The 23,304-nt window shown below is 39.3% G+C and overlaps 1 protein-coding gene across 3 annotated transcripts in view; it reads right to left on the bottom strand.

The window, feature by feature from the left end:
• Positions 1–23,304, bottom strand: part of rno (PHD finger protein rhinoceros) — a 60,847-nt gene that overhangs the window by 12,726 nt on the left and 24,817 nt on the right. For 2 of the 3 annotated variants that reach the window (XM_045768567.2, XM_045768569.2), the window contains exons 6-9: positions 20,547–20,706; positions 4,301–4,428; positions 2,469–2,642; positions 1,361–1,618 (exon numbers count right to left, since the gene is read on the bottom strand). In XM_045768567.2, the coding sequence (XP_045624523.1) occupies positions 1,361–1,618; positions 2,469–2,642; positions 4,301–4,428; positions 20,547–20,706 (720 nt within the window). Of the gene's footprint in view, positions 1–1,360; positions 1,619–2,468; positions 2,643–4,300; positions 4,429–8,992; positions 9,124–20,546; positions 20,707–23,304 lie in introns of those variants that run through there. The other variant, XM_045768570.2, reaches the window with a different exon arrangement.

Genomic DNA, 23,304 nt, shown 5'->3' with positions numbered 1-23,304 from the left:
AAATATATTATTAACATTCCTTAATAATATAATTACAGTACAGTATATTAATATTTTTTTCATTTATCGTAGGGCCACAATGTCATGGGTCCTGGTTCAGCTGCAACATTGCACTACGGGCCATTGCAAATCTGGCACAACCCTGGAAACACAAACCGTAACTGTCTCTATTTCCGCTTGTTACAACTTGTAATAAAGTTGTTACATCTTGGCTTAACGTATTTATGACGTATTAGAACATTGTTACAATTTGTTATATTGGTTGTTATAACTGGTTAGGTGTTAAAACTTGTTCGAACGTTGTACCAACGTCGTAGTTTCGGTGTTTGGCGGCAACAAAATAACTGTGTGGGGCCGGTCTTTACTTGAGGCCCTAAGCACGTGCTTAACTGACTTAATGGTTAACACAGGACTGGACCTAGCTCATTATACCATGTGCCTTAGCTTTTTATATCTTGCGCAATAATTACATCTCTGCATGTTCTAGTTCACGTCGTAATTTTTCTTGAGGTTTTGGATGAAAGTGACTTCAACAACTTCCTCCTTGAATGAATTCATCTTGTCAACGTGGGTGTTAGAATGTCCTTATAACTCGATTGCATGTTCAGCTGCCACTAATGTCCCCTTGTCCTACCTCGTCTTAATTTAAATAGCACTCTTGTTCCCCTATCCTATTCCCCCGGTCGGGAATTTCTAGGGAGCCGGTCGGCCGAGCGGACAGCACGCTGGACTTGTGATCCTGTGGTCCTGGGTTCGATCCCAGGCGCCGGCGAGAAACAATGGGCAGAGTTTCTTTCACCCTATGCCCCTGTTACCTAGCAGTAAATAGGTACTTGGGTGTTAGTCAGCTGTCACGGGCTGCTTCCTGGGGGTGGAGGCCTGGTCAAGGACCGGGCCGCGGGGACACTAAAAATCCCCGAAATCATCTCAAGATAACCTCAAGATAACCCCCTCAGCTTCTTACATATTTCTTCTCTAAGGTTGTGAGCTTGAGTTACCTTAACCTCTTCTTATGGCTGAGCCCTCGGAATTCTAGTGCTAATCTAGTTGCCAACCTCCGTATTCTGTGGTGTTTGTTGTGTTAATTGTTGGTGGAATTTTAAATATCGTTATTCATTTACTTATCTTTGGCTTACTTGCCTTTCAGGAGGACACAGTCTGGCCTTGAACCATACTACCTGGTGACTGCCTCATCGGCCAGACAACTGATGCAATTAAATTAGCTCCTTCAAAAATCACTCCAATTATATATTGCAAACTGGCCAACTAGGCATTTAGATCACACTATTATACACTACTGTACACTGCAGTTAGAACCACCACCAAATAATACAATTCGTTAAAAGGCATAGTCACTTACCCGTCTTTTAAGCTTCCAGTAATTAAATATAGTTTCTGTGGTTTCAAAATCTATATCTAGGAAGTTTGAAGTTTCAAGGACATCGACATGCTTGAAGAACTCCGACTCTATCTGCCGCAATTTTGCAGCACGCGCCTGGTTCTTTTGCTCCGACGTCCAATCTTTCTTCTTTTTAGGGGCACCCTCATCGCCTTCCTCACTTTCTGCATCCTCTCCTCCAAGTTTCTTGCTGGACACACTGTGCTTCTCACAATATGACTAGAAATAAGAAATACACGTGTGTAAAAACACAGCACCATATACCTAGGCCTATGCAATATATACCTAAGCCTTGATTCACTTACTAGTTTGCTCCTTCCCTCACTTGCCCCACTGACTCTACTCACTTCCTTAGTGGCTTGTTCACTCCTTCACTAGTTGGTTCACTTCATCACTAACTCACTCCCTCAATGACTCGATCACACATTCCCTCACTGACTCAATCACACACTCCCTCAATGACTCGATCACACATTCCCTCACTGACTCGATCACACATTCCCTCACTGACTCGATCACACATTCCCTCACTGACTCGATCACACATTCCCTCACTGACTCGATCACACATTCCCTCACTGACTCGATCACTCACTTTTACTGACTCATCTACAGCCCAGAAATATATTTAAAACCACAGAGGACTGACCACCCTAAAAATGTTTATAAAAATTTGCAAACTCTGCCACTTTCCAACCACATATGTACTACTGGTACTAATGAACTGTAGACTACCTGTAGATGTCACAATGCAAAATACAAGTTAACGGTGTCAAATCTTCCTTTGTGCTTTCTAAGAGGGCCACCCGCAGTGACTCCCTAACAGTAACAGGAATCCACTGAGTTACCAGAAAGAGTCATCTCATTACTCTCAATGCTAAATTTGTAAATGTTAGTGTTAATAAAACCATGTACATTCAAGTAAATGTTATATGATCTTCGGCAAATCAAGAATGCCAGTACACTAGTTGACTGACAGTTGAAAATTACACCCTGACAAGCACAATTATTTAAGAATATTTACTTGCCAAAGAGAGAAAGTAACATGGAGAAAAGTCAAGACACTTACTCTTAGCTTGACTCCGTCATCAGCACTTTCGTCCTCGATGATGGCTTTCATCTCCAAGCCATGCTTGAAGGCACAGGTTACATGGTAAGCCGTTTTGCAGGTTTTGACGGAACATTGTATGCAAGCACCACGACGTTCTCGGCACAACACGCAAACAAGCGCCCATCGACTTTGCTGCAATTCAAGTAAGAATTTCGTAACACTTTAGGAGGAATGAATGTATTTTTGACAAGCACAGGATTTACTTTGCATAACATCCTAAGATGCATAACCTGCAGATTCTTCAATGAAAGATACAATAGCTAATAACATATATATATATATATATATATATACTATTATATTTACATGATTTTTCTATATTGATAAATTATTTATCTCTATGAAGTTAACTGACAGATTTTAACCTACCACCTCAAAGCTGTCTTGAACACCCTCCCATTAGAATATTATATCATACTTTATAATATATAAATGTAGTATATTACACATTCAAACTGAAGGGCTTAACACTGTACTGTATATACAGTATTTTACAGAAACATTTATATAGAAAAAGTGCCTAATAGCAGCTCAGTTAAAAGAACCCAACACTATAATTACTGTACAAGTCCTTGCCAAACTCGGTTTTGACTGCCAGCATCTTAAGGCTTTCCTGGTTCAAGGTGTTGGGCATTTGGATCTTGCCAAATATGTTGTTATTTTCTCGTCCACCTCGTTTATTCATTGGCTTCTTGTTTATTCAAGCCCATCTAGTTTATTCATTGGCTTCTTATTTATTCAAGCCCATCTAGTTTATTCATTGGCTTCTTTTTATTCATTGGCTTCTTGTTTATTCATTGGCTTCTTGTTTATTCATTGGCCTTCTTCCCCTCACTTGAGAGCACATGAAGGTGTCAGCTTCAACTGAGGGTCAGGATCAAACAAGCACTCTTGATAGCAAATTGGTAAAGTTTCCAACCTCCAACCCCTTCCTAAGGCACGTCTGAGTGAGGACCAAAATCTTTTAAAAACCATGACATAACATGGAAGAGGTGGGGAAGAAGAAGGCACACTTGACAAGATTTGAGCAGTATTGTCCTGCCAATAGTGAAACGTCAACACAAATTCAACGAACTACGTAACCATATCCACTAAGGAGAGCAGGATCCTGCAATGCATCTACTTGAGCAAGCAGCATAAGCAGCCAGCCGAGATGATGGATCGTGCAAAGCCACGTCCTACACATGGCAGCCATGACAAAAAGGAAAAGACTTAGAGGAAACTGAGACCCTTAAAGAAGATATCTCAGCTGGGGAAAGGGAAAACAATCCAACAAACCAGAGCAGAAAGAAGATTCCAGACCAAAGTCAGAGCAAAATAGTAAACTGGAAACACAAGGTTGATTCCATAAAACTCAATCATGAAGTGTAAAGAGGAAGAAAACCAGTGGCTTTACAGTGAACAAAAGGTCCAGGGAGAACCATCTCCACTCCCCTGTGCCAGGAAATAGAAAATGAGTTCCAGCAGAAGCCATTTGACCCTCACAGTATCAGACAAGTGAGGCGGAAAATAAGTCACAATAATATGGCTGAAAATTAGACACCCAACAGATTTGAAATTTTTTTTTTTACAATGATTTGGTCCATTATCAACCATTATCAAGTCATAATTATGACGTATGTCATCAATAATTATGACTTATGTCACCAACATGTCATTAATTCTTTTATTTTCATAGCTGTGAGTTGGGTGTCTAAGTAGGGTGGGTTGCACGCCGGGACCCCGATGCATGAACTGCAACCTAATCTATTCAGCAAATGAATAAACGTCAAACATATTACACAGCTCACCGGTATGTTAGGGATCTTTGTGATAGGTTCCATCCTTTCGACCGAACCAATCGACACTTCAGGAATCCAAAGAGCACATGCCACATGAGCCCATTTTTGTCCAGATTTAGTGGACTTCATGGCACCTCCTGTTGATATAAAATAAATTATTAGTACACACATCATTAAACAAATTAAGAAAAGGTATACTGTATTGTAATCAATTACCAACACCTTCTCTGCCTGCAAATCTTAATACCGTGGTAGCAATACTGTATGCTACTGTAATAATTGTTAGTGCACAAATAATATAAATGCTATAAGCTTGTTAGAAAAAGGAAAAGAAATTAATTCCTTAAAGTTCACTTGTCGTGGCACAAAGATAATAGAAAAGAACCCAAAGACGCATCAGTGGAGAGTCAATGTACTGTACTTGCTTGTTCAACTGGCAAGTTACAACCACTAATCCCAAGAGATGTGCATAGATGTATAGTTTAGATGTATAGTTTGTATAGATGTATAGATGTGCATAGATGTATAGTTTGACTCCCAGCTACAAATGGAGAAGGTAAATACTTAATGCGTCCGTGCTATGAAACCTTCAAGTACAAAAAATATATAGAATTACTGATGCCGAGGATGGAGAAAAAAAAAAAAAAGAGTGCATAATGAAATGGTGGCACTGATATTCACCATAAGACACACAATTAAGAATGGAAAAGGTTACAATATTTATTACAAAAATCTGAATAAGTAAACCCCATACATATAATATAATCAGCAGAGCAAATTAACCCATAATACCCGGCTCACATTCCTAGCTAGACCAGGCAAGAGAAAAATGTCTACATTTAGTAAAAAGGCAAAGAATGCCATTTAGCTATAGGTGATCAGCCCAGGGAGGAGACCATCACGATACGCCACTCACTTTACCCTAACCCACTACTCATATTACATTATAGGACAAGTAACACCCCCACTTAAATGATGAAATCACAATAATGTGATGAATTTATGAGGAAATATTGAAGCTGTATGATGGAATCGAGCCTGAATCCCTAAATTCCTCAGGCACATACACTACCACTTAACGATGATGGGCTTAAATATACTTCTGGTTCGGATACTCTTAGACCTATCGTGGTTCAGACCGTAGTGCACGTGCCTGAAGATTTCAGGAATGGAGGTTTGATTCCATCACACCGCCTAAATGTTTATTAAGCCACCTGAGGTATCAAGCTACATGTGACACCCTCATCTAATGACTCACCATACATGAAACTAGTGTTAAATGTAACAAAACACCTTTTTCGGGACGGTTCTTGCTGGCTACTCGATGCTTGTTATATGGCAAACTCCATCCAACTCCATCCAATTCAATCCATGCCCAGCCTTTGTGAATCCTGTAAACCTACTGGAGACTAGATGACAAAACCTGGTCCCCTTTAATTAGTGAGGCACAAGGGGAAGGGGGAATCTTAGCTCACCCTAACCAAAGAAAGGCCAGCTTGACAAACTAAACCATACAAACAGTAAGGTAAACAAACCATAGAAAATAGGACTGAAAATCCGGGACTCATGAACTACCCGTTCATGAAGCAGCTCAGCCAAGGCTTAATGATACATGGCAACAATATTCAGCCTGCGAAGCCTGTCCATCAACAATAGGACTGCAGGCACAGAAGTCAAGGCTGATGGAAGGTGCACCAAGAAACATCATACTGTCGCTGTACCAAAATCTGCAGGTAAGACACCAAAAGACTGCCTACCTCTAGGCAGTACAAACAGCATTACACAAGAGCATTATGCCAAATATGTTGATGGGCAGAGTACCTCAAACCATTGAGAAACATCTCTGGGATTATCTGCTAAAAAAGGTGGAGCCACAGAAAACGACACAAGTTCAGACAACGAGTTCATAAGGCTGGAAACCATGGTTAGGCTAGCCATAAGGGAGCCATCAGGAGAGCCTTGTCAGAGAAAGTCTCTAGTCTATAAGAAACCTGGAGCAACAGATGAACCAGAGGAAAAGATAAAGAAACACCATACCAACCGCAGTCCAGTCGGAAGGCACCCACAGTGAGAGCCTCGCAATCAGGGAAGGGATCACGTTAACTAGAAGCCACCGGCTCCATGCCGAAAAAAAAGATCCACCTCAAGTTAGCCAAATGCCTCACAAAACCAATAAAAGGACATATCGTCGACAGTCTACCATTTGACAATGGGTCAAAAACAAGTGAAGCCATGTGCCAAAATGCTCAACATGTCCTGAACACAAACCAAACATAAGAGTCAAACCCGGAGAATCCAGAAGACGAGCGACACTTTGCTTTTGGGATCCTTACCTGATCCTGGTAAGGATCCTAAAGCAACCAAATACACACCGTGTTGGGCAGGAGAGAAAGAAAAGAAAAAAAAGGAAGAGAAAGAGGTGAAGAGGATGGACCCCCCCCCCACTTGATAAAGACTCAACCCCTCTGGGCACGAGGTGATTCCGTAAGAGAAATGTCATGATGACAAATGTCATAGGTCCTAAGGCAGTGTATTAACACTGTAGGTGGTAGTAACCTATGGCTATTGGAATATAAGATTGATGGCCATCCAACAAACTCTCACCTTGTGAGAGCAGAATTAGAGGGCTGGTCCATAAAAAAACCCTGAAAGCTGCAAAAAGCTTGCCAGATACGATGGGGCAGAACAAGCAGGAAACACCAGGAACAGGGGGCTGGATGCCAAATATGTATTACGAACACCAAAAACAGCCTAATGACATAGGTGGCCGTTAAAGGGTTTGAGTGCCATGGCAAATAACAAGGAAGCTAACACCTTGTGTGACCCATGTGCAAAAACCCTTCCAACCTGAAGCCAGCCTCTCACACAGCCACGCAAACCCACCAAAGAAGACAACTCTGGCTAGGCAGGAGCAACCCCAGCAAACACTTGGAGATGAACATTCTAGGCAGGTGCAGTTCGAGGTGAACAGTTAATCGGTCACACAAGAAGCGAGGCATAAAAAATACACATCGTGAAGCAAACACTTAAAACATGTAACAAATACATAAGCAAAAGGCCCCCTGCATAACAGAAGAGTGTCCAGGATAGCCAGCACTTATCTGAATAGCCTGGACTTGAATAGATGCCAGAAATGAGGAGCACAGCAGTGTACATAAAAAATGTAAGGGCCAGACAATAAGTGACGTATCAGGGTTGGTGGATCGAAGAGGAAGGTGCACAGTCCACTGGTGTGCACAGGTTGTATGAGAGAACTGAGAGAGAACGAGAGAACTGAGAGAGAAGGTGAGAACTGCTTCATGAACGAGTGGTCATGAAACAGTTCTTGGAACCTCACTGTCCCATTTTCTATGCGTTGTTTACCTTGCTGTTTGCATGTTTTAGTTCGCCCACCTTTCAGGTAGTCTTTTCTTGGCTACTAATCTAGCATCGCCCATTCCTTGTGCCTCTTTAGAAGGAACCGAGTTTTGGCCTCGGGTCCCCGGCGGGCTTATATAACTCACAAAGTGCCTCCCGTGAACTGAATTGGGTGGAACTATCCAGGTAGCAAGCACCAAGGAGCCACCAATAGGAGCTCTCCCAGAAATTTTTGTATACAATCTTTGCCAATTGATAAAACTGTCCAAAAACTAGTGCAATGTTTGTAATTAATGTCTTGCTTATTTTGCCAATAATGTGCCAATATCTTTGAGTAATTTATATGGGACAAAATAAAATGAGGAAAATGATTGATGTGAAGAGGACAACTCAACTTTGGAAGCCTGCGTAATCACAAAGTATTATGCTTGGCAAAATAAGTTGTTTAACCACTTGACTCAGTTTATTCCACCAATCGTGTATTTTTTCCAAATTTAAAGTCCGCAGATAATTTTGGTTTGAAGCGTATTTGAACGGCTGCTTCAACACTTCTGGTTACTCTAAAGAAACTAACGCAAGAATATTCTTTCATGCTACTAGCAAGTACCTTGACCAATTCAAGGAAGTGTTGTTGATAACTACATCAACCATGCTCTTTCAGACACCTCCAGTTAGAAGCAGGATGATGATGAATTCAGTAGAGGGAGACATCCTTGTAAACAATGGATACGCTAACGGATATGAGGAAGAGGTTGTAAACAAAAAAAAAGTTAACTACAATGCTACAAACTGATGAAGTTAACACTACAGAACCTGTCCCACCTATAAAACTCAATTACAGGAAGTAGTATTCTACGGCTCACAAAGATGGAGAGAAAGAGTCCTCAAACACTTACATTAGTTGACAAACAGTAAACATGAGATACAACTGACCATTTACTACAAGAGTGAGGAGACCACTAACTTGTTCATGAAGAACTTTCCAAACAAATGCAATGCCCTGAAAGAGACTAATGTTGTCTTTACATTTACATGCCTCTTTGAGGACCGTCAGTCCCAATGATCTCAATATACAGGCAAGACATCATCATCTCTTCCAAGGAGCATAACTATGAACAAACAACAAGGCTCTATCAAAGATCACATCACTTCTACACAACCAGACCATCACCAGAAAAAATCTGACCTGCAACACCAAAATAATCAATAGATACAGCAACAAAAGGAACTTGGACATAGCAGAAGCACATTACATCAAACACACTCATCCAATTATCAACAGCCACCTCATACCTAGGTACGTCCTTTCATTAGCCGACCAATGAGAATGCAGGACCAGATTACCTTGTCCTCACAACACGGTAAACCATCTCGCTTCTCAGCACACCCGAATGGATTATACACAGCTGCGTTGTTCTTTTGTATTCACTTTCCCTCTGCCTCTCACAATGCTAAGATAAACTTGCGTAATGCGTCCAGCCCATTATAAGTATAAAATGAACTTTGGAGAGCTCATTTTCAACTTCCATCCCAAGTGAAGAAGAACCTAAGATAGACAGACAGACAGATATATATGTAGTGATAGAGATGTTAAATTTAATGAAAATTATAAGTATTTTTTAAATATGAACCAAAAACTAACTCAGAAGCCTTACCTAATACAATTATCCCTATTAATTTTAAAATTTACCCTAAAGTAGGTAAAACTAGTTAAAGTTAATAATAAATATAATCCATATACAGTAATGTGTTATTTTTATTAACTGAAGCCTAGTATCAGATATATTTGAAAACACTGTATACAAAATTGCTTTTAAGCAAAACAGATCTGGCTTGCGATGAGTCACAATAATGTGGCTGAAGGATGTTGACCAGACCACACAATAGAAGTTGAAGGGACGACGACGTTTCGGTCCGTCCTGGACCATTCTCAAGTCGATTGTGATCGACTTGAGAATCGAAAGTCACAATCGACTTGAGAATGGTCCAGGACGGACCGAAACGTCGTCGTCCCTTCAACTTCTAGTGTGTTGTCTGGTCAACAGATCTGCCTTTTAAACCTAGCAGTGTGGTTCTGGCTATCGAATACAACACGTACATACTGTGCCTAGATGACTGTCTTGCCCTTCAACATGACCTCGGCAAAATAAATGGATGGCGCAACACATGGAAAATGAAATTCAATATAGATAGGTGACATGTGATGATATGTGGAATAAATGAAACCAGACATGTTCATCTTATAAAAAAAAAAAGACTAAAAAAAGAACTCATGCAAGAGAAAAAAATCTAGGGATGGTATTGGATAGTGAACTGTCACCAGAAGACCTCATAATAGAACACATTTAAATGAGTTTATATTCATTCTTTAATTCAATAGGAGGAGGAGCCTATGTTACTCTGACCTATATCAAAATTGCATTTAAAATTCATGGATGGAAAAATGCCTAAACAAAATTTCATGAGTTGTGAGACCCAAATTAAGAACATTCTGTGTTTATTATAAAACAAAGTATAATACATGATGAGTTACTGTATCATCAAGAGACATTTCTATACCAAAATAATAAGCTTGTTTCTATGCATAATTTCTCACTGCCAATACCAAACTCGGCAACAATACTATTCCAGACTGGCTAGGACACATTCCAGGGCTAGGTATGGACCAAATATCTCTGCAGGTGACTTGCTCCACACACCACCCAGCTTGTTCTCAGGAGTCGCCACAACGAACAAAATAAGGGGTCTTAAAATGCACAAACCCAACACACCCACCTATCACTAACTGTTGCTAGTGTGCAACAGTATTCCACTCTGGAGAGCACCGGTGTCTTGAAAAGTATCGTCATTGATATGGTATCTCTCGTTGGAAAGGTTCTTGGTATCCAACCTGTCATTTTTCTTGCAGCAACTTTGTTGTGTTCTTTAAAAATAAGTTCTTCTGACATGACTACTACTAAATCTTTTACATTGCTTTCTCTTTCAGTATTGTGGGATGACTCCATTTTATATGTGGTGTCTGTTTCGGTATCTTAGTTTTTTCCATAGCACAGTACTGTAACTGGAACTTATTCACATTAAACATATTAATTTATTTGGCCCTTGAAACACTCGATTAACATCAGATTGGAGGTTTACTTTGTCCCCTACATTGTCGACTCATGAAAATCCTAGTATCGTCTGCAAAGAATGATACAGTGCTATAGTTTGTATCCTTGTCTATGTCTGATATGAGGACAAGAAAAAGTACCGAACAAGCACAGTACTTTGCGGGACCGAGCTTTTCTCATTGGATGATCTAGATTTTACTTTGTTGGCAATTACACTACAGGTTCTGTTGGTTAGGAGGTTAACACATTCTTCTCCCTACTTTGCCAGTAATGAGAAAGCAACACAGATCAACGAGAAAGCGACACAGGTCAACGAGAAAGCAACACAGGTCAACGAGAAAGCAACACAGGTCAACGAGAAAGCAACACAGATCAACAAGAAAGCAACACAGATCAACAAGAAAGCAACACAGGTCAATGAGAAAGCAACACAGGTCAACGAGAAAGCAACAGAAGTCAACGACAAAACACAAATCAATGTAAAGATGGAAATTAAGAGCAGAATTAAATTGTGGTTTTAAATATATAAAAACGCATCAAACATTTCCAATTATTTTCATTGTTATATCCAAAGCATATTTTTCTACATAATATAATAAAAAGTGAGAAAACAAATAACCCCAAAATTCACCTCCTCCCTCCCAACCACAAACAAAAATAAATAAGATTACAGAAGTGGAAGCCCATGGCTCTACCAACTACAACATTAGTTAGTAAAGCTACGGGCTTCCGCTTCTGTGGTCCTGGATTCAAGTCTTCGAAGGTCCAGGTGAATGAATTACCCGCGTTACTGTCGTTCGCAATTTTAATAGGATTAACGACAATTAATGATAGAGTTGTATTGATATTATGTCTTTTGAACACAACCTAAGTTTGTGTTATTGGAATGTATTTTCTAAAGCAGTTTTTAGGTTGCATTTAGTCCCTTGGTAGACACAGGCCTGAAAAAATCGAGCAGCCAAATGGTTAAAAGAAACATCCTATAACTGCTAGATATCTTTATACTGTATATCTTAATAGGTATGTAAATGAGCTATGAAATGATATAATGTCCTCTTGAACATTTTCCACAAAATTGTTAGGTGTACAGTATATTAGTTTTTTGTCACCTTGATCCAATATTGAGAGACTTTATATTCTAGAGTCGAGTGTTGCATTAGCAGTACCCATTCTAATATTTTTTTGATATGCTGATGATCTAGTTACCTGGAGTATACCTGGAGTATATCTGGAGTATACTTAGAACGGATTATGAGTTCTGGTACTACCCAAGCTCAGCCTGGGACTATGTTGTCTTGTGATAATTTAAGAAGCTCTATCAGTACCTACCGAAGATCCAAAGATACTAAGACATATAAGATACGGTACTAAAAGCACCATATGTAAAGATGTACAGTAATGCAGAATATAATCTCCCATTCAATCCAAGTCTTGAACTAAAACTACTAGGAAGAAAAATTCCAGTAAGCATATCTCGGTCATGTTCAAGAGAGCACGCTGGAAAATGTTGTAGTTGCCATCTAAGAGTGAAAAGTCAGAACAAATGTCATTCTTATTGAATTTAGTCATCTCGACACCTGATTGAAAGAACAGTTATTTAATGTCTCAATTAGCATGGTTGGGAACTATGGGACTTGCAAAATGCTGACCTTGGAAAGCTAAAATGTGTATGGAGGAAATGCTCAAGACGTATCTTGAGTGTTCATCCACCCCGCACTCAATGCAACGTGCTGCTTGGCTTCTTGTCCACACCTATACCTGAAGAAATAATTCACAGACGAATGATCTTTCTTTGTCGTAGGAGAACCGTCCACTCAGGTAAGAACATTAGATCTTTCCCCTTTTTTTTTTTCATAAATTTGCATTTCACTGTCCTCTCTGTCTTTACCAAAAAAAAAAATATATATATAGAATTTTGAGAAAATATAACTTAAGAATGAGTGATGTATATAATTGTGTGGTAGGTCACCTAAATCAAATAAAATAGTCATCAGCAGGGAAACTGGGATACTACTAGCTGAATACGTATTACAGTGGAACCTCTATTAACGAGTTTAATCCGTTCTGGCACCGAGCTCGTTACCTGGAAAACTCGTCTTAAGAAACAAATTTCCCCATTTAAAATAAAGGAAATAAATTTAATCCGTTCCACTCCCAAAAACATCCATACTTGTATGACTTTTTTTTATGTAAATATAATACTGCACATGTAAATATAAATGTTTTGTTGTAGTGTTTTAATATTTACTTTACCTTATGAATAGTAATTGCTGGCTTGAGGGAGACGATGGGGAGGTGGGAAGGAGGAGAGGGGTTATGGTGTGGAAGGAGAAATCACCTCTGAGTCAGGCGGACTCTCTCTTCTTGGGAATTTCATTTCAAATGTCACACAAGGATGCGTTAGACCAGCACCAAATAAAAAACTACGTCGATTACACTCGTTGTGTCAAAAATATAATAGTCTTACCACGAAGATACAATACAATGCCGTTTTCTCAAATAGGCAATGTGGTTATTAAAGAAAACAGAAATTTCATGGCAAACATGTATACAATCCCCAAGTCGATTGGATAAGAATTGGATTTTATAGAAATATTTGCTCAAATGACGCTTGAGCGCGGTGTTTGGGTGCATTCAAGAGAAAAAGAGTGTGTCACGTTCAAGCGACATATACCTGCGAAAGTGATAACACTTTCATACAGTGTTATCACAAAGTGATAAATTAATTAAACATTTTCACACGCCGGGTTGTCACTGCTTTATCAGGGCAGCTTTTCCAAGAATGCGTTCACCTTTTCAAACATTCCAAACACTTCCCTGATCTCAGTGGAAGAGGCAGCATCCTCCCTTACCTCCTCATTCCCTTACTAATGGTGTAAATTGTTGATGAGGACCTGCCATACTCCCTTGTGAGATCAATCACACAGACACCACACTCATGCTTTGCTATAATTTCCTTCTTTAAATCCACAGTAATTGTGTCTTTCTTCCTCTTGACAACACTATCTTTAGCAAGCAGCTTCTTTGGAGACATCGTGTGTTACAAATTGTAGTCGCAAAACCACTAAAAACCCAAAGAAAAGCTCAAATAAATCCAGAGGGATGCTTGTCGTGTGCAATACAACAACAGCACTGGCGTCGGAGGCGTCCGAGAATTTGCGAGAACCCGCGAGATGCTAGGAAGCACCATGTGGTTTTGCTCGTTAATAGAGGCGAGCTCGTCAATAGAGACAAATTTGCTGCGAGTGGCTTGCTCGTTACTGGAAAAACTCGTTAATAGAACCACTCGTTAATCGAGGTTCCACTGTATTACGGAATTGCTGTCATAAAGATATGGCTTGCCGACGACCAATCAAAATGGTTTGTTGACAACCAATCAATAAAGAGAGACCTGTTACAAGAGCTGTGTGTTCAAAAGGAAGTTAGGTCCAACTAGCATTTGACAATGCTAATGATCTAGAACTGTAGACAGGTAGTATAATATCTCTCATTGACAGTTCTTTGTTAAATATGAAAATCATACTGTATGCAAGAATAAAGGAAAATGTAAAAAAGCTTATTGGCTCATATGAGGAGGTTCCTATTTATACCCAACTAAAGTCACCTCTTGTATGCTAAACTTGTGCTTGAAACTGCCTACCAATCCATAGTCTATATTACCTTACAGACCATTCCCATAAATATATTATGGGATTATTATTATTCTGCCCGAAACACTGCGCGTACTAGTGGCTTTACAAGATTGTAAATACTATGCTATGTATTCTCTCAAACCCAATGTACCTTCTTGTATATAAATAAATAAATAAATATATGACCTTATTTTCAAACCAGTGTTTACCGAGGTCTCTCTTCTGTATCTGAACTTGTATTATCCATAGTCTTGTATTCTATTTTATACATATACAGGTATATATAACACCTTATTAATACAAGTATCCATCTTCTTATACTCTTTTATCCATTTCTATAACATGTCCTCCCTTAATTTTCCCTTTTATAAAGAATGGAAATTAGGATTTCTTAATCTCTCTTCATAGGGGAAATTTTCAATTTCTGGTATTAACTTTGTCATCCTTCTTTGTGCAAGCCCAAAACTGAGCTGATTCTCAGTACCCTATTTGAATTATTTTGAATATTTATACACCGGCTTAAAGCCTCTATTTATTATAACTCCCAGATCTTCCTCGCATTCAGATCTGAATAACTTCACTGTTGTTAGGCTTGTATCCCGTTACTTTTGTTATCATCTGAGCCCAAAACCGTGCATTTGGCAGCATTAAAATATATTTAACAATCATACGAGTCCGTAGAAGATTACGCTCTGTGAATCTTACGTGTATTTTAAAAGTTTATCTAAAACATCTTCCTGCAATTTTCATTCCATTAAATATATTTCCCTCTCTATTTTGCATCATTTACAAATTTGCTAATGTTGCTATGAATAAATCACTGACACACAGAATACTGAGAATAAGTAACAATAACAGGGCTGAAAATAAATTACCTAAGGACCAAAACGTTGCCACTTTTATTGGACATTATTCATTTATACACCGATTCATTTAGTGTAGTACACTAGTACAGGTACTACCTTGTAGTAGCACACAAGTACTACTAATAGTACCTTGTACTTGTACCGCAGTATTAACCTTTGTACTACACATATCTTAAGATGTTCAACCCAATGGGGCGTATATCATCCTAAGATGTTTTAGGTGCTTTACTGCACTTCAAACTCACATAAGTACACAAGATTCTCAAGTCCAAAAAGAATCAGTCTGGACACAGTCTGTATGGTGGCAACTGCACACTGAGGAGCTTCAGGTCAAGCCAGAGCCTGTATGGTGAGATGCTGTAGGGACACTGTGGAGTATCTGGTCGAGCTTGCGACAGAGTCTGTTTGATGAGACAGCATTGGGGCACTGCAGAATGTCTGGTCAACTTGAAGGCAGAGTCTGTATGGTAAGTTGGCATCAGAACACTGTGGACCATATGGCCAGATTGGTGGCAGAGTCCATTGTTGAGATTGGCAGGGTCGAGACTGGTTGCAAGCGTACTTGTTTGCAGAATAGTTACTCATAGCTGGTCTGTAGTGATACCATTTCTGCGAGGCCAGGCTCGGCCTTATAGAACTTCCAGTCACTGATCACTTCTTGCTAATTGAGGAAAACCATCTTAGACCAGTAAAGTGTGTGGATGCAGATGCTGACAGAGCTACTACAGAGCTCCCCCTTCCCGATGGCAAGAGATATCTGTGTATAGAAAAAGAATGTGGTTGTCGTTTCCTGGGTCACTGGAGCAGCAGCTACTGTATATCCGGTATCAGAAGCAGGCAACATACGGACAGGCTCTGTGCAGTGGGACCATGTAAAAGTGATGGAGTATTAGAGAAGAGAATCATTTCTCCTTGGGACAATGATGGAGCAGCGCTATCTGATACAAGTGGTAAGCATGTTGACGGAACACGTGCAGGAAGGCCATGGGAGGCAACGCAGTTTGAGAAATGTCGCACGGTGCAGAGGCATCTTGGATGGAAAGAGGTATGATGGCGGCTGGTCGGATTTAATCAGGGCAACAAGGAAGAATCCCTAGACAGCTGTAGGTCCGGCATTGCCTGGCAGTGATGGAGAGTCAGCAGGAAAGCAGGGTGCAGAGACTCGGGAAGATGTACCTGACAAAGGCACAGCTAGAAATGTCCATGATGGGAGTTACAGCTGTGGCAAGATTGGAGAAAGTGGCCCACCCCATGAAGCAACAACATAAAGGGCAGCAGCAGTAGTGGAAGGCCACCAAGTGGCCAAATTGTGGTTTGTCCAATCTGTCAGGGCCTGGGTGTGTTGTCACTCTTTGGGTCACCAATAGGCAAGTCTCATAGACCAGACTCAGCATTGTATACCCACCTGACACTGATCGCCAGTCATTGTTTGCTGATTGGTCAAGGAGAAGCATCTTAGTCATGCGAGGTGCATGAATGTTGTGGTAGCACCAGGGATGCTGATGTAGCTACTACAGTACAGTATCTTCCCTCCACCACCATACAAAACTTTAAAGTTTCAAAACGATATGCAAAAGTTTCCAGACATTGCATGGACATCATAAAAAAAAAATTAAAAACTATAGGTACAGTATCCCTACTAAGGATACTCAATGACTCTCATCCTTAGCACCCATCAGTACAAATAGTGCGTTCTTGAAAAACCGTCATTCATATACCATTCCTTACTTGGGATGGAATAAAAAACCTCAACATATACTGTAATCTAAAGGTAAATAAACCTAAGAAAATTAGTTAGATTACGTCAAACAACAAACCACCAGACATTCCAACCCATCTGCCTGTTCAGATAGTCCTTATTGTAACTATGCGGACCATCATACATACATAGACGTAACTGACAATTAGATAATAGAGTTTGATACTACAGTACATGTATTTACTTTATGGTCCAAAAAAATGAAACTGAAAAACAAACTTAAACTTTTCTAGGCCTAGTATAGCACATATATATATGTACTATATTAAGCCTCAGATACTGTGGATTAGGCCTAGGAAGGATAGTTAAGGTTTTCTTGGCAACAAATACAAAACCTTTCCCGGTTTGTCCAAATTCAATAGTACCAATTTATACCTTCTAACTGCCTTTTACGTCAATATATATGTACGATGGTTCTCACTGTTACTGTAAGCACCTGTATTACCTAAACAGGAGGATATTCAGATACAGTTATATGTATGGTTGGTCAAATTACCAGCCCAGCATACTGTACTAGGTGGTGATGCCAGAGGTCTATTTTTACACAAAAACAAAGCATTAATAGCATAAAATAAATCAATCTTGTTCCAAATAGTTTAACAAGTATCAAATGCTAAAATGCTTTATTTGCCTGCCAAAATAATTAGTTTTTTTACATGTTAACTTTCACACTGTGTGACCTAATTGGATCCCACCCATTCCCGTGAGCCATGTGCTTTTGCATTCACATTTGAAAATTCAAAGAAAATACACCATACGCTACATTATTTACATTCTATACTTTCCTTTTTACGACTGCTCATAGCCTAGTTGATAGTGGCCATATGGCCACATATGGTCATAGTGCTACGGCCTCACATGCCTTGGGTTCCGCGGTTCAAGACCCATTCAGTCCAGAATGTATGGGTCTCATTCCCATGGAATGTTTATTTCCATGGAATGTTTATTTCCATGGAAATGTGGATGGCAATTTATACACACTTTTAGTTCCTATGTACCATGTGATGAAACAATCATCAGTGGATATTTTGAAGCCCAATATATAACTATATCTTTTAACCATTCTTAATATGATAAATTTCCTCTTGTCCCATCCCAAATCCTTGTCCTGACCCCTTCCCAGTACTAAATACCAGTAGTACCCAATGTATTATTAGTACTCAATGTATGCCAATGACACCTTGGAGGAAACTGTCTTTTTGATGAAAGTAAGTTTAATAATGAAACAAAGAAAGACGGCAGGGCTGATTCATGGGGTGAGGAGGGTTATAAATTCAGAGCCTGGGGAAAGAGTAACATAGCAAACAAAGGTGCTCAAGAATCACACAGGCCTGGCAAGGACAGAGAAAATCAAAGAGGTTTCAAGCAACCAACATCTCCAGAAACCCCTAAGCCTGACTAGTACAGTAGCTGTAGGCATATTGCCAAAGACGGTAATAACAGTCTTTGTGCATATCATGTGTATGTGGATCCACATCCCGCCAAATGCACGACGAAACAACGACGTCGCTACAATGTTCAAACAGGTCTTAACACTTTCGCGCTTTAGATTAGAGATAACTCGTCCCTGTTTTTTCTTACGATTCCGCATAACAGCCTACTTTTCTCGTCAATCGAAAAAATATTTCTATAAATTCCATTTTTTAACCGAAATGGATGGGGATACTTTTGTTTTGTAGAGAATTTATTTGCGAATTTTTTGGTACTAGAATGAATATTATATCACATAAACTTCTATGAGTAAAAAAAAAAATACACAAAGTATGTTTGGGGGTGTGGCGAGCGTGTGGCAGTGGGTTCCCATTAGCCGTTGATATATCCAACACGTGGGAAATATTTGTATATGTTATGTATATGTCTGTGTAGGGAATTTTACTGCGATCACTGTCATACAAATTATAAAATGTTTCAACAAGTATAAACATGACAAACATCAAACGAACGAAAACAATGCGTTCGTTTCTGCCGCGAACGCATACTGAGCGACGTGGTTCTATATTTGGCGCTTCTCTTACACATGCTTTGTACAAATGTTATACAGTTCATCTTATAGAAAATTTTATTGCGAACACATTGGTATAAAAAAGAAATACGTACATAGAAAAGTAGGTTCAGGAAACGTATACACTTTCCAAGCATGATTTCCCCCCTGTGTTTTCGCCAGTGCGCTCGCGGCTAACTACTCTCCACTTCACACACTCTTGCGGGTGGGCAATTACCTATATTAAACATTCATATGCATATGTCCGTGTAGAGAATTTTATTGCGATTCCAATGACACCAAAATTAGCGATGTAGGACAACTGTAGGCTTCGCAACCATTAAGAGAGTGGAAACATTTTGTTGCTGTTTGGCGCTCTCGGCGAGTGATCTGCATAGTTTTTTATTTGGTGTTGATACTCCTTATGCTTGGGCGGCATTTTATAGGTATGCTCTTATAGACAATTTCATTGCGAATACAGTGATACCAAATTTAAATACGTGCGCCTTCAATTGTTGTCAGGACAGTCAAAAGAGTGTACACTTTTTCGGTCTTACCGCGTAGGCGTGCGAAGTGCCGAAAGCATCTGGGGTATTGTTTTTTTTTGAGCGCCGAGAGCGCGAAAGTGTTAACACCTAACAAGTTGTAACAACCAATATATCAAGTTGTAACAACGTTCTAATACATTATACAAACGTTATAACAAGATGTAACAACTTTATTACAAGTTACAACTTGTTACAAATTTATTACAAGTTGTAACAAGAGAATCATAGGGACCGTTACATTGTGTATTTGCAGGGATCAAACTGGCCGAGCCCCACATCCCAGCCCCCCCGGCCTTGGAACAAGGTACCAAGGAAACACGACCGACAGAGAATTCCAGCTCCAGCATACAGTTACGGACTCAAAAGATGGAGTATAAATACAACCATGAAGTGTAGGGAAAAAGACTATATAACCTTCCCCCTTTCAACCTGTGGGCCAACAGTCCCAAGAAATGTTAATCCCTGCTAAACGCAAGACTATTAGGGCTCCCATTAATAACTAAGTGCTTTCAACGAGCACTTAGATCGTTGATCTCTTCACAAGTGTCGACACTTTGGTAATCAGCATATTTTAATATATTATTAAAAACTGCAACTACAGACTAGATGTGGTTATTTTATACATAAAACTTCACTTTGAATTCATAAAATAAGGTTTCCAAATCATTATTAAGACACTAGTGTTCCAAGTGTGTTCTTCTTGAAACACAAATAATTTGCTTCAGTAGCCAAGGAGCAACAATATTACCACACTCTTCAATGCTGCACCAACCTGGTTGACCAGTCCAGCAACCAGGAGGCCTGGTCGATGACCGGGCCGCGGGGCTGCTAAGCCCCAGAAGCACCTCAAGGTAACCAACTGGCATCCTTACCATTTACTAATAATTAATGTACACCTTAGCAATGACACAGTAAATTACAGTACTGTACTGCACACCTAAACAATTAACTTTGCTCCTCAGTCCGCCAACATCAAAAAGTATGTGTGCAGATTTGACTTACCTTTGTTGGGACAGAGAACACAGTCAGGTTTGATGCCTAGTGAGCAAGTACGACAGAGCCAGGAGCCCGAGGGGATGGCTGTGATCCCGTAACACGCTTGGTGAACACATATGTTGCACGAATCACAAAACACCATCTCGTTCCCTTCTTCGCTGTCAGGCTGAAAGAATAAGCGTTGAAAGTGTAACTAAAAATTAATGAACAAATGGAAGAGGAGTAAGGGAAGAGGGGAAGAGAGAGAAGGGGAAGGGATACTGTTAATATAACAGAATAGGAGCTAAGCTCATAGCTCCTATAAGGCCATCTTCCTTATAGTCTGTCATAGAGAGTTTTGAAAATTCCAACAATACCAGCACATGCCATTCAAGTTATTCCATCTACCACTCGTCGGAAATTTTTGACAATGAATTTCTATAATTTGAACCACTATCCTCATAACACAAAGTGTTAATAATTTCACATCTTTTACACTCCCTCAGAATTGACCACAAGTACAAAATCTCCTCTCTCTTTTTTCATTACTAGTTTTGTTATATAGTATTTAGCAACTCCAGCAATGGATTCGTAGCTTTTATATCTCGGGTCTGGGAGCAATTTAAAAGCAGGTCTTTGCATCTTTTTTTTAGGTACTTTTTGTTTTGTTTTTAAGAATGGACCATATACCATAATGGACCTGTTGCATATTATTGCTTTTCTCATGGAGCTTATGATTTTCTTTTAAGAATTTCTCCATTCACGTGACTGAAGACAATTTTGACATTTGCCACCACAACACAGGACCCTCTGACTATTCCCTTAAGCCTAACACTACTCCAATTGCTGTGAGTTTCCTCTTGTGCACAAATCACCAAATGTAATACTGAGTAGTTCTTGAATGGTTTCCAATACTTTCTTTTTTAGGCACACCATGGGGTAGGATTTTCAAATAGGTGAGCAATTTGAGGATTAATATGGTCCTTTGGCATGAGTTTAATATCCATTATCATTCCAAAGTCTCTTGCCATGGCAGCATTACCTGCTTGATGGGGTTCTGGGAGTTTTTCTACTCCCCAAGCCTGGCCTCGGGCTTGACTTGTGAGAGCTCGGTCCACCAGACTGTTGCTTGGAGCGGTTCGAAGGCCCACATACCCACCACAACCCGGTTGGTCCGGCACTTCTTGAAGAAAATTACTTCCATTCAGTAGCATCTTTCCACATAATTCATAACATGAATGCAATCTGATATCACCTTTCCCACACTTTATTACAAGGCATTTACCCATGTTAAAATTCCATTTGCCATGTTTTGTTCCATTTAATTATTTTATCTAGGCTATTTTGAGGGGCAAGACAGTCCTTTACATCTGTTCTTCCCAGTAGCTAAATACTTTTATGCAAACATTCAGATACCTCTCCATCCCTTCAGGTAGGTTATTAATATGAACATTACTGGAGCTAGTACCAAGCCTTGCGGAACTACAGCACCAGTAGCTTTCCTCCAGCCTAATTCACAGTCCCTAACTAGCATTCTACTAACTAGCTTCCTTCCATGCTAGTGTGCTAGTAGTGCCCCATTTCCCTCATAATTATGGTCATTCAGTATCAAGTTTTAATGCTGCTGTTAGTTTTGGCATATACCGCCCTCATTCCATCTGCTGAATCACCATTTGCAGGAGAGAATTTATGCTAGATTTTCAGTACATTTTTCTTAATTTGAAGCTATAACTTCTTGTTGTGGATTTAAAAATATTATTTGTTTAGAGTCCAGTTCAAGTACGTTTATTGAGACCATAAGATACAGCTCAGAAAGGATAGAGTAGCTTAGACCATTTCCTCCCTTTGTTAGATTAGTCACAATATTTTGTTAGTGATAATTATGTCACCTCTTATTCTCCTAACTTTTAGTTCCGATATATTCAAGTATAACATTTATTCAATGTTGATAACATTGCTTCAAAGTTGAATTAACGTTACACTTGGATAATGTGACCACTTGGCTCTTGCACCAGGCAACCAGTTACCCAGAGGACACAATATCCAAGAGTGGTATTGGTTCGTCGCAGAATTTTCACTGAAGCACAGTTGACAACGCTGATTCGGTGTTGCACATTGCCAACTGCGCAGAAGCATGTCTTTGCTATTCTTAAATTTTCTTAATTTGATTTATTTGCTTTTGAGAAATAAATGTCACATTGCTGTATATTTTAAGAGTTTACATATGAAAATTTTGTAAGCATATATATTTTCATATATAGTATTTAAAGGCAATTCTCAAAGAGTGCATACATTATGTGCATAAACATTCTTCAATGTTCTTTAATTTTTTTATTGCTTTTGAATACAGATTCCTTTCTTTTGAATATATTTAATAAGACAAATTTTGTTTAGTCTTGACTTCCATTATAATGTAATGTTGATAAATACCAGAAGGAATTTTGACCCCTGCCCAGACCAAAATAAAGATATATATATAATTTTTATTTTCTGGATTTTACATACTTCTGAATACAAATTTATCATGTCATAAGAAACACAAGTAAACTAATTATATTTCTTTTTGGGCACATACATGATAAAAATTATGATGATAGCCACACTTTACTTGGTATTAGCATTGTCATATCTCATACAATACAAGTCTGGCATCACCCCTCGGATTGCGACACTCAGTTTCCTGTCTGTTGGGTACTCCCTTACTCTGTTCAGTCTTGCCTCTTCATCCTACACACTACTTGTATATGCATCATTATCAAATCTTTTTGCAGGTCTATCCAACCCT

The sequence above is a fragment of the Procambarus clarkii genome, chromosome 61 (assembly GCF_040958095.1).
Source record: "Procambarus clarkii isolate CNS0578487 chromosome 61, FALCON_Pclarkii_2.0, whole genome shotgun sequence".
Classification (NCBI taxonomy): Eukaryota; Metazoa; Arthropoda; class Malacostraca; order Decapoda; family Cambaridae; genus Procambarus; species Procambarus clarkii.
This window is presented reverse-complemented; position numbering and strand designations above follow the sequence as displayed.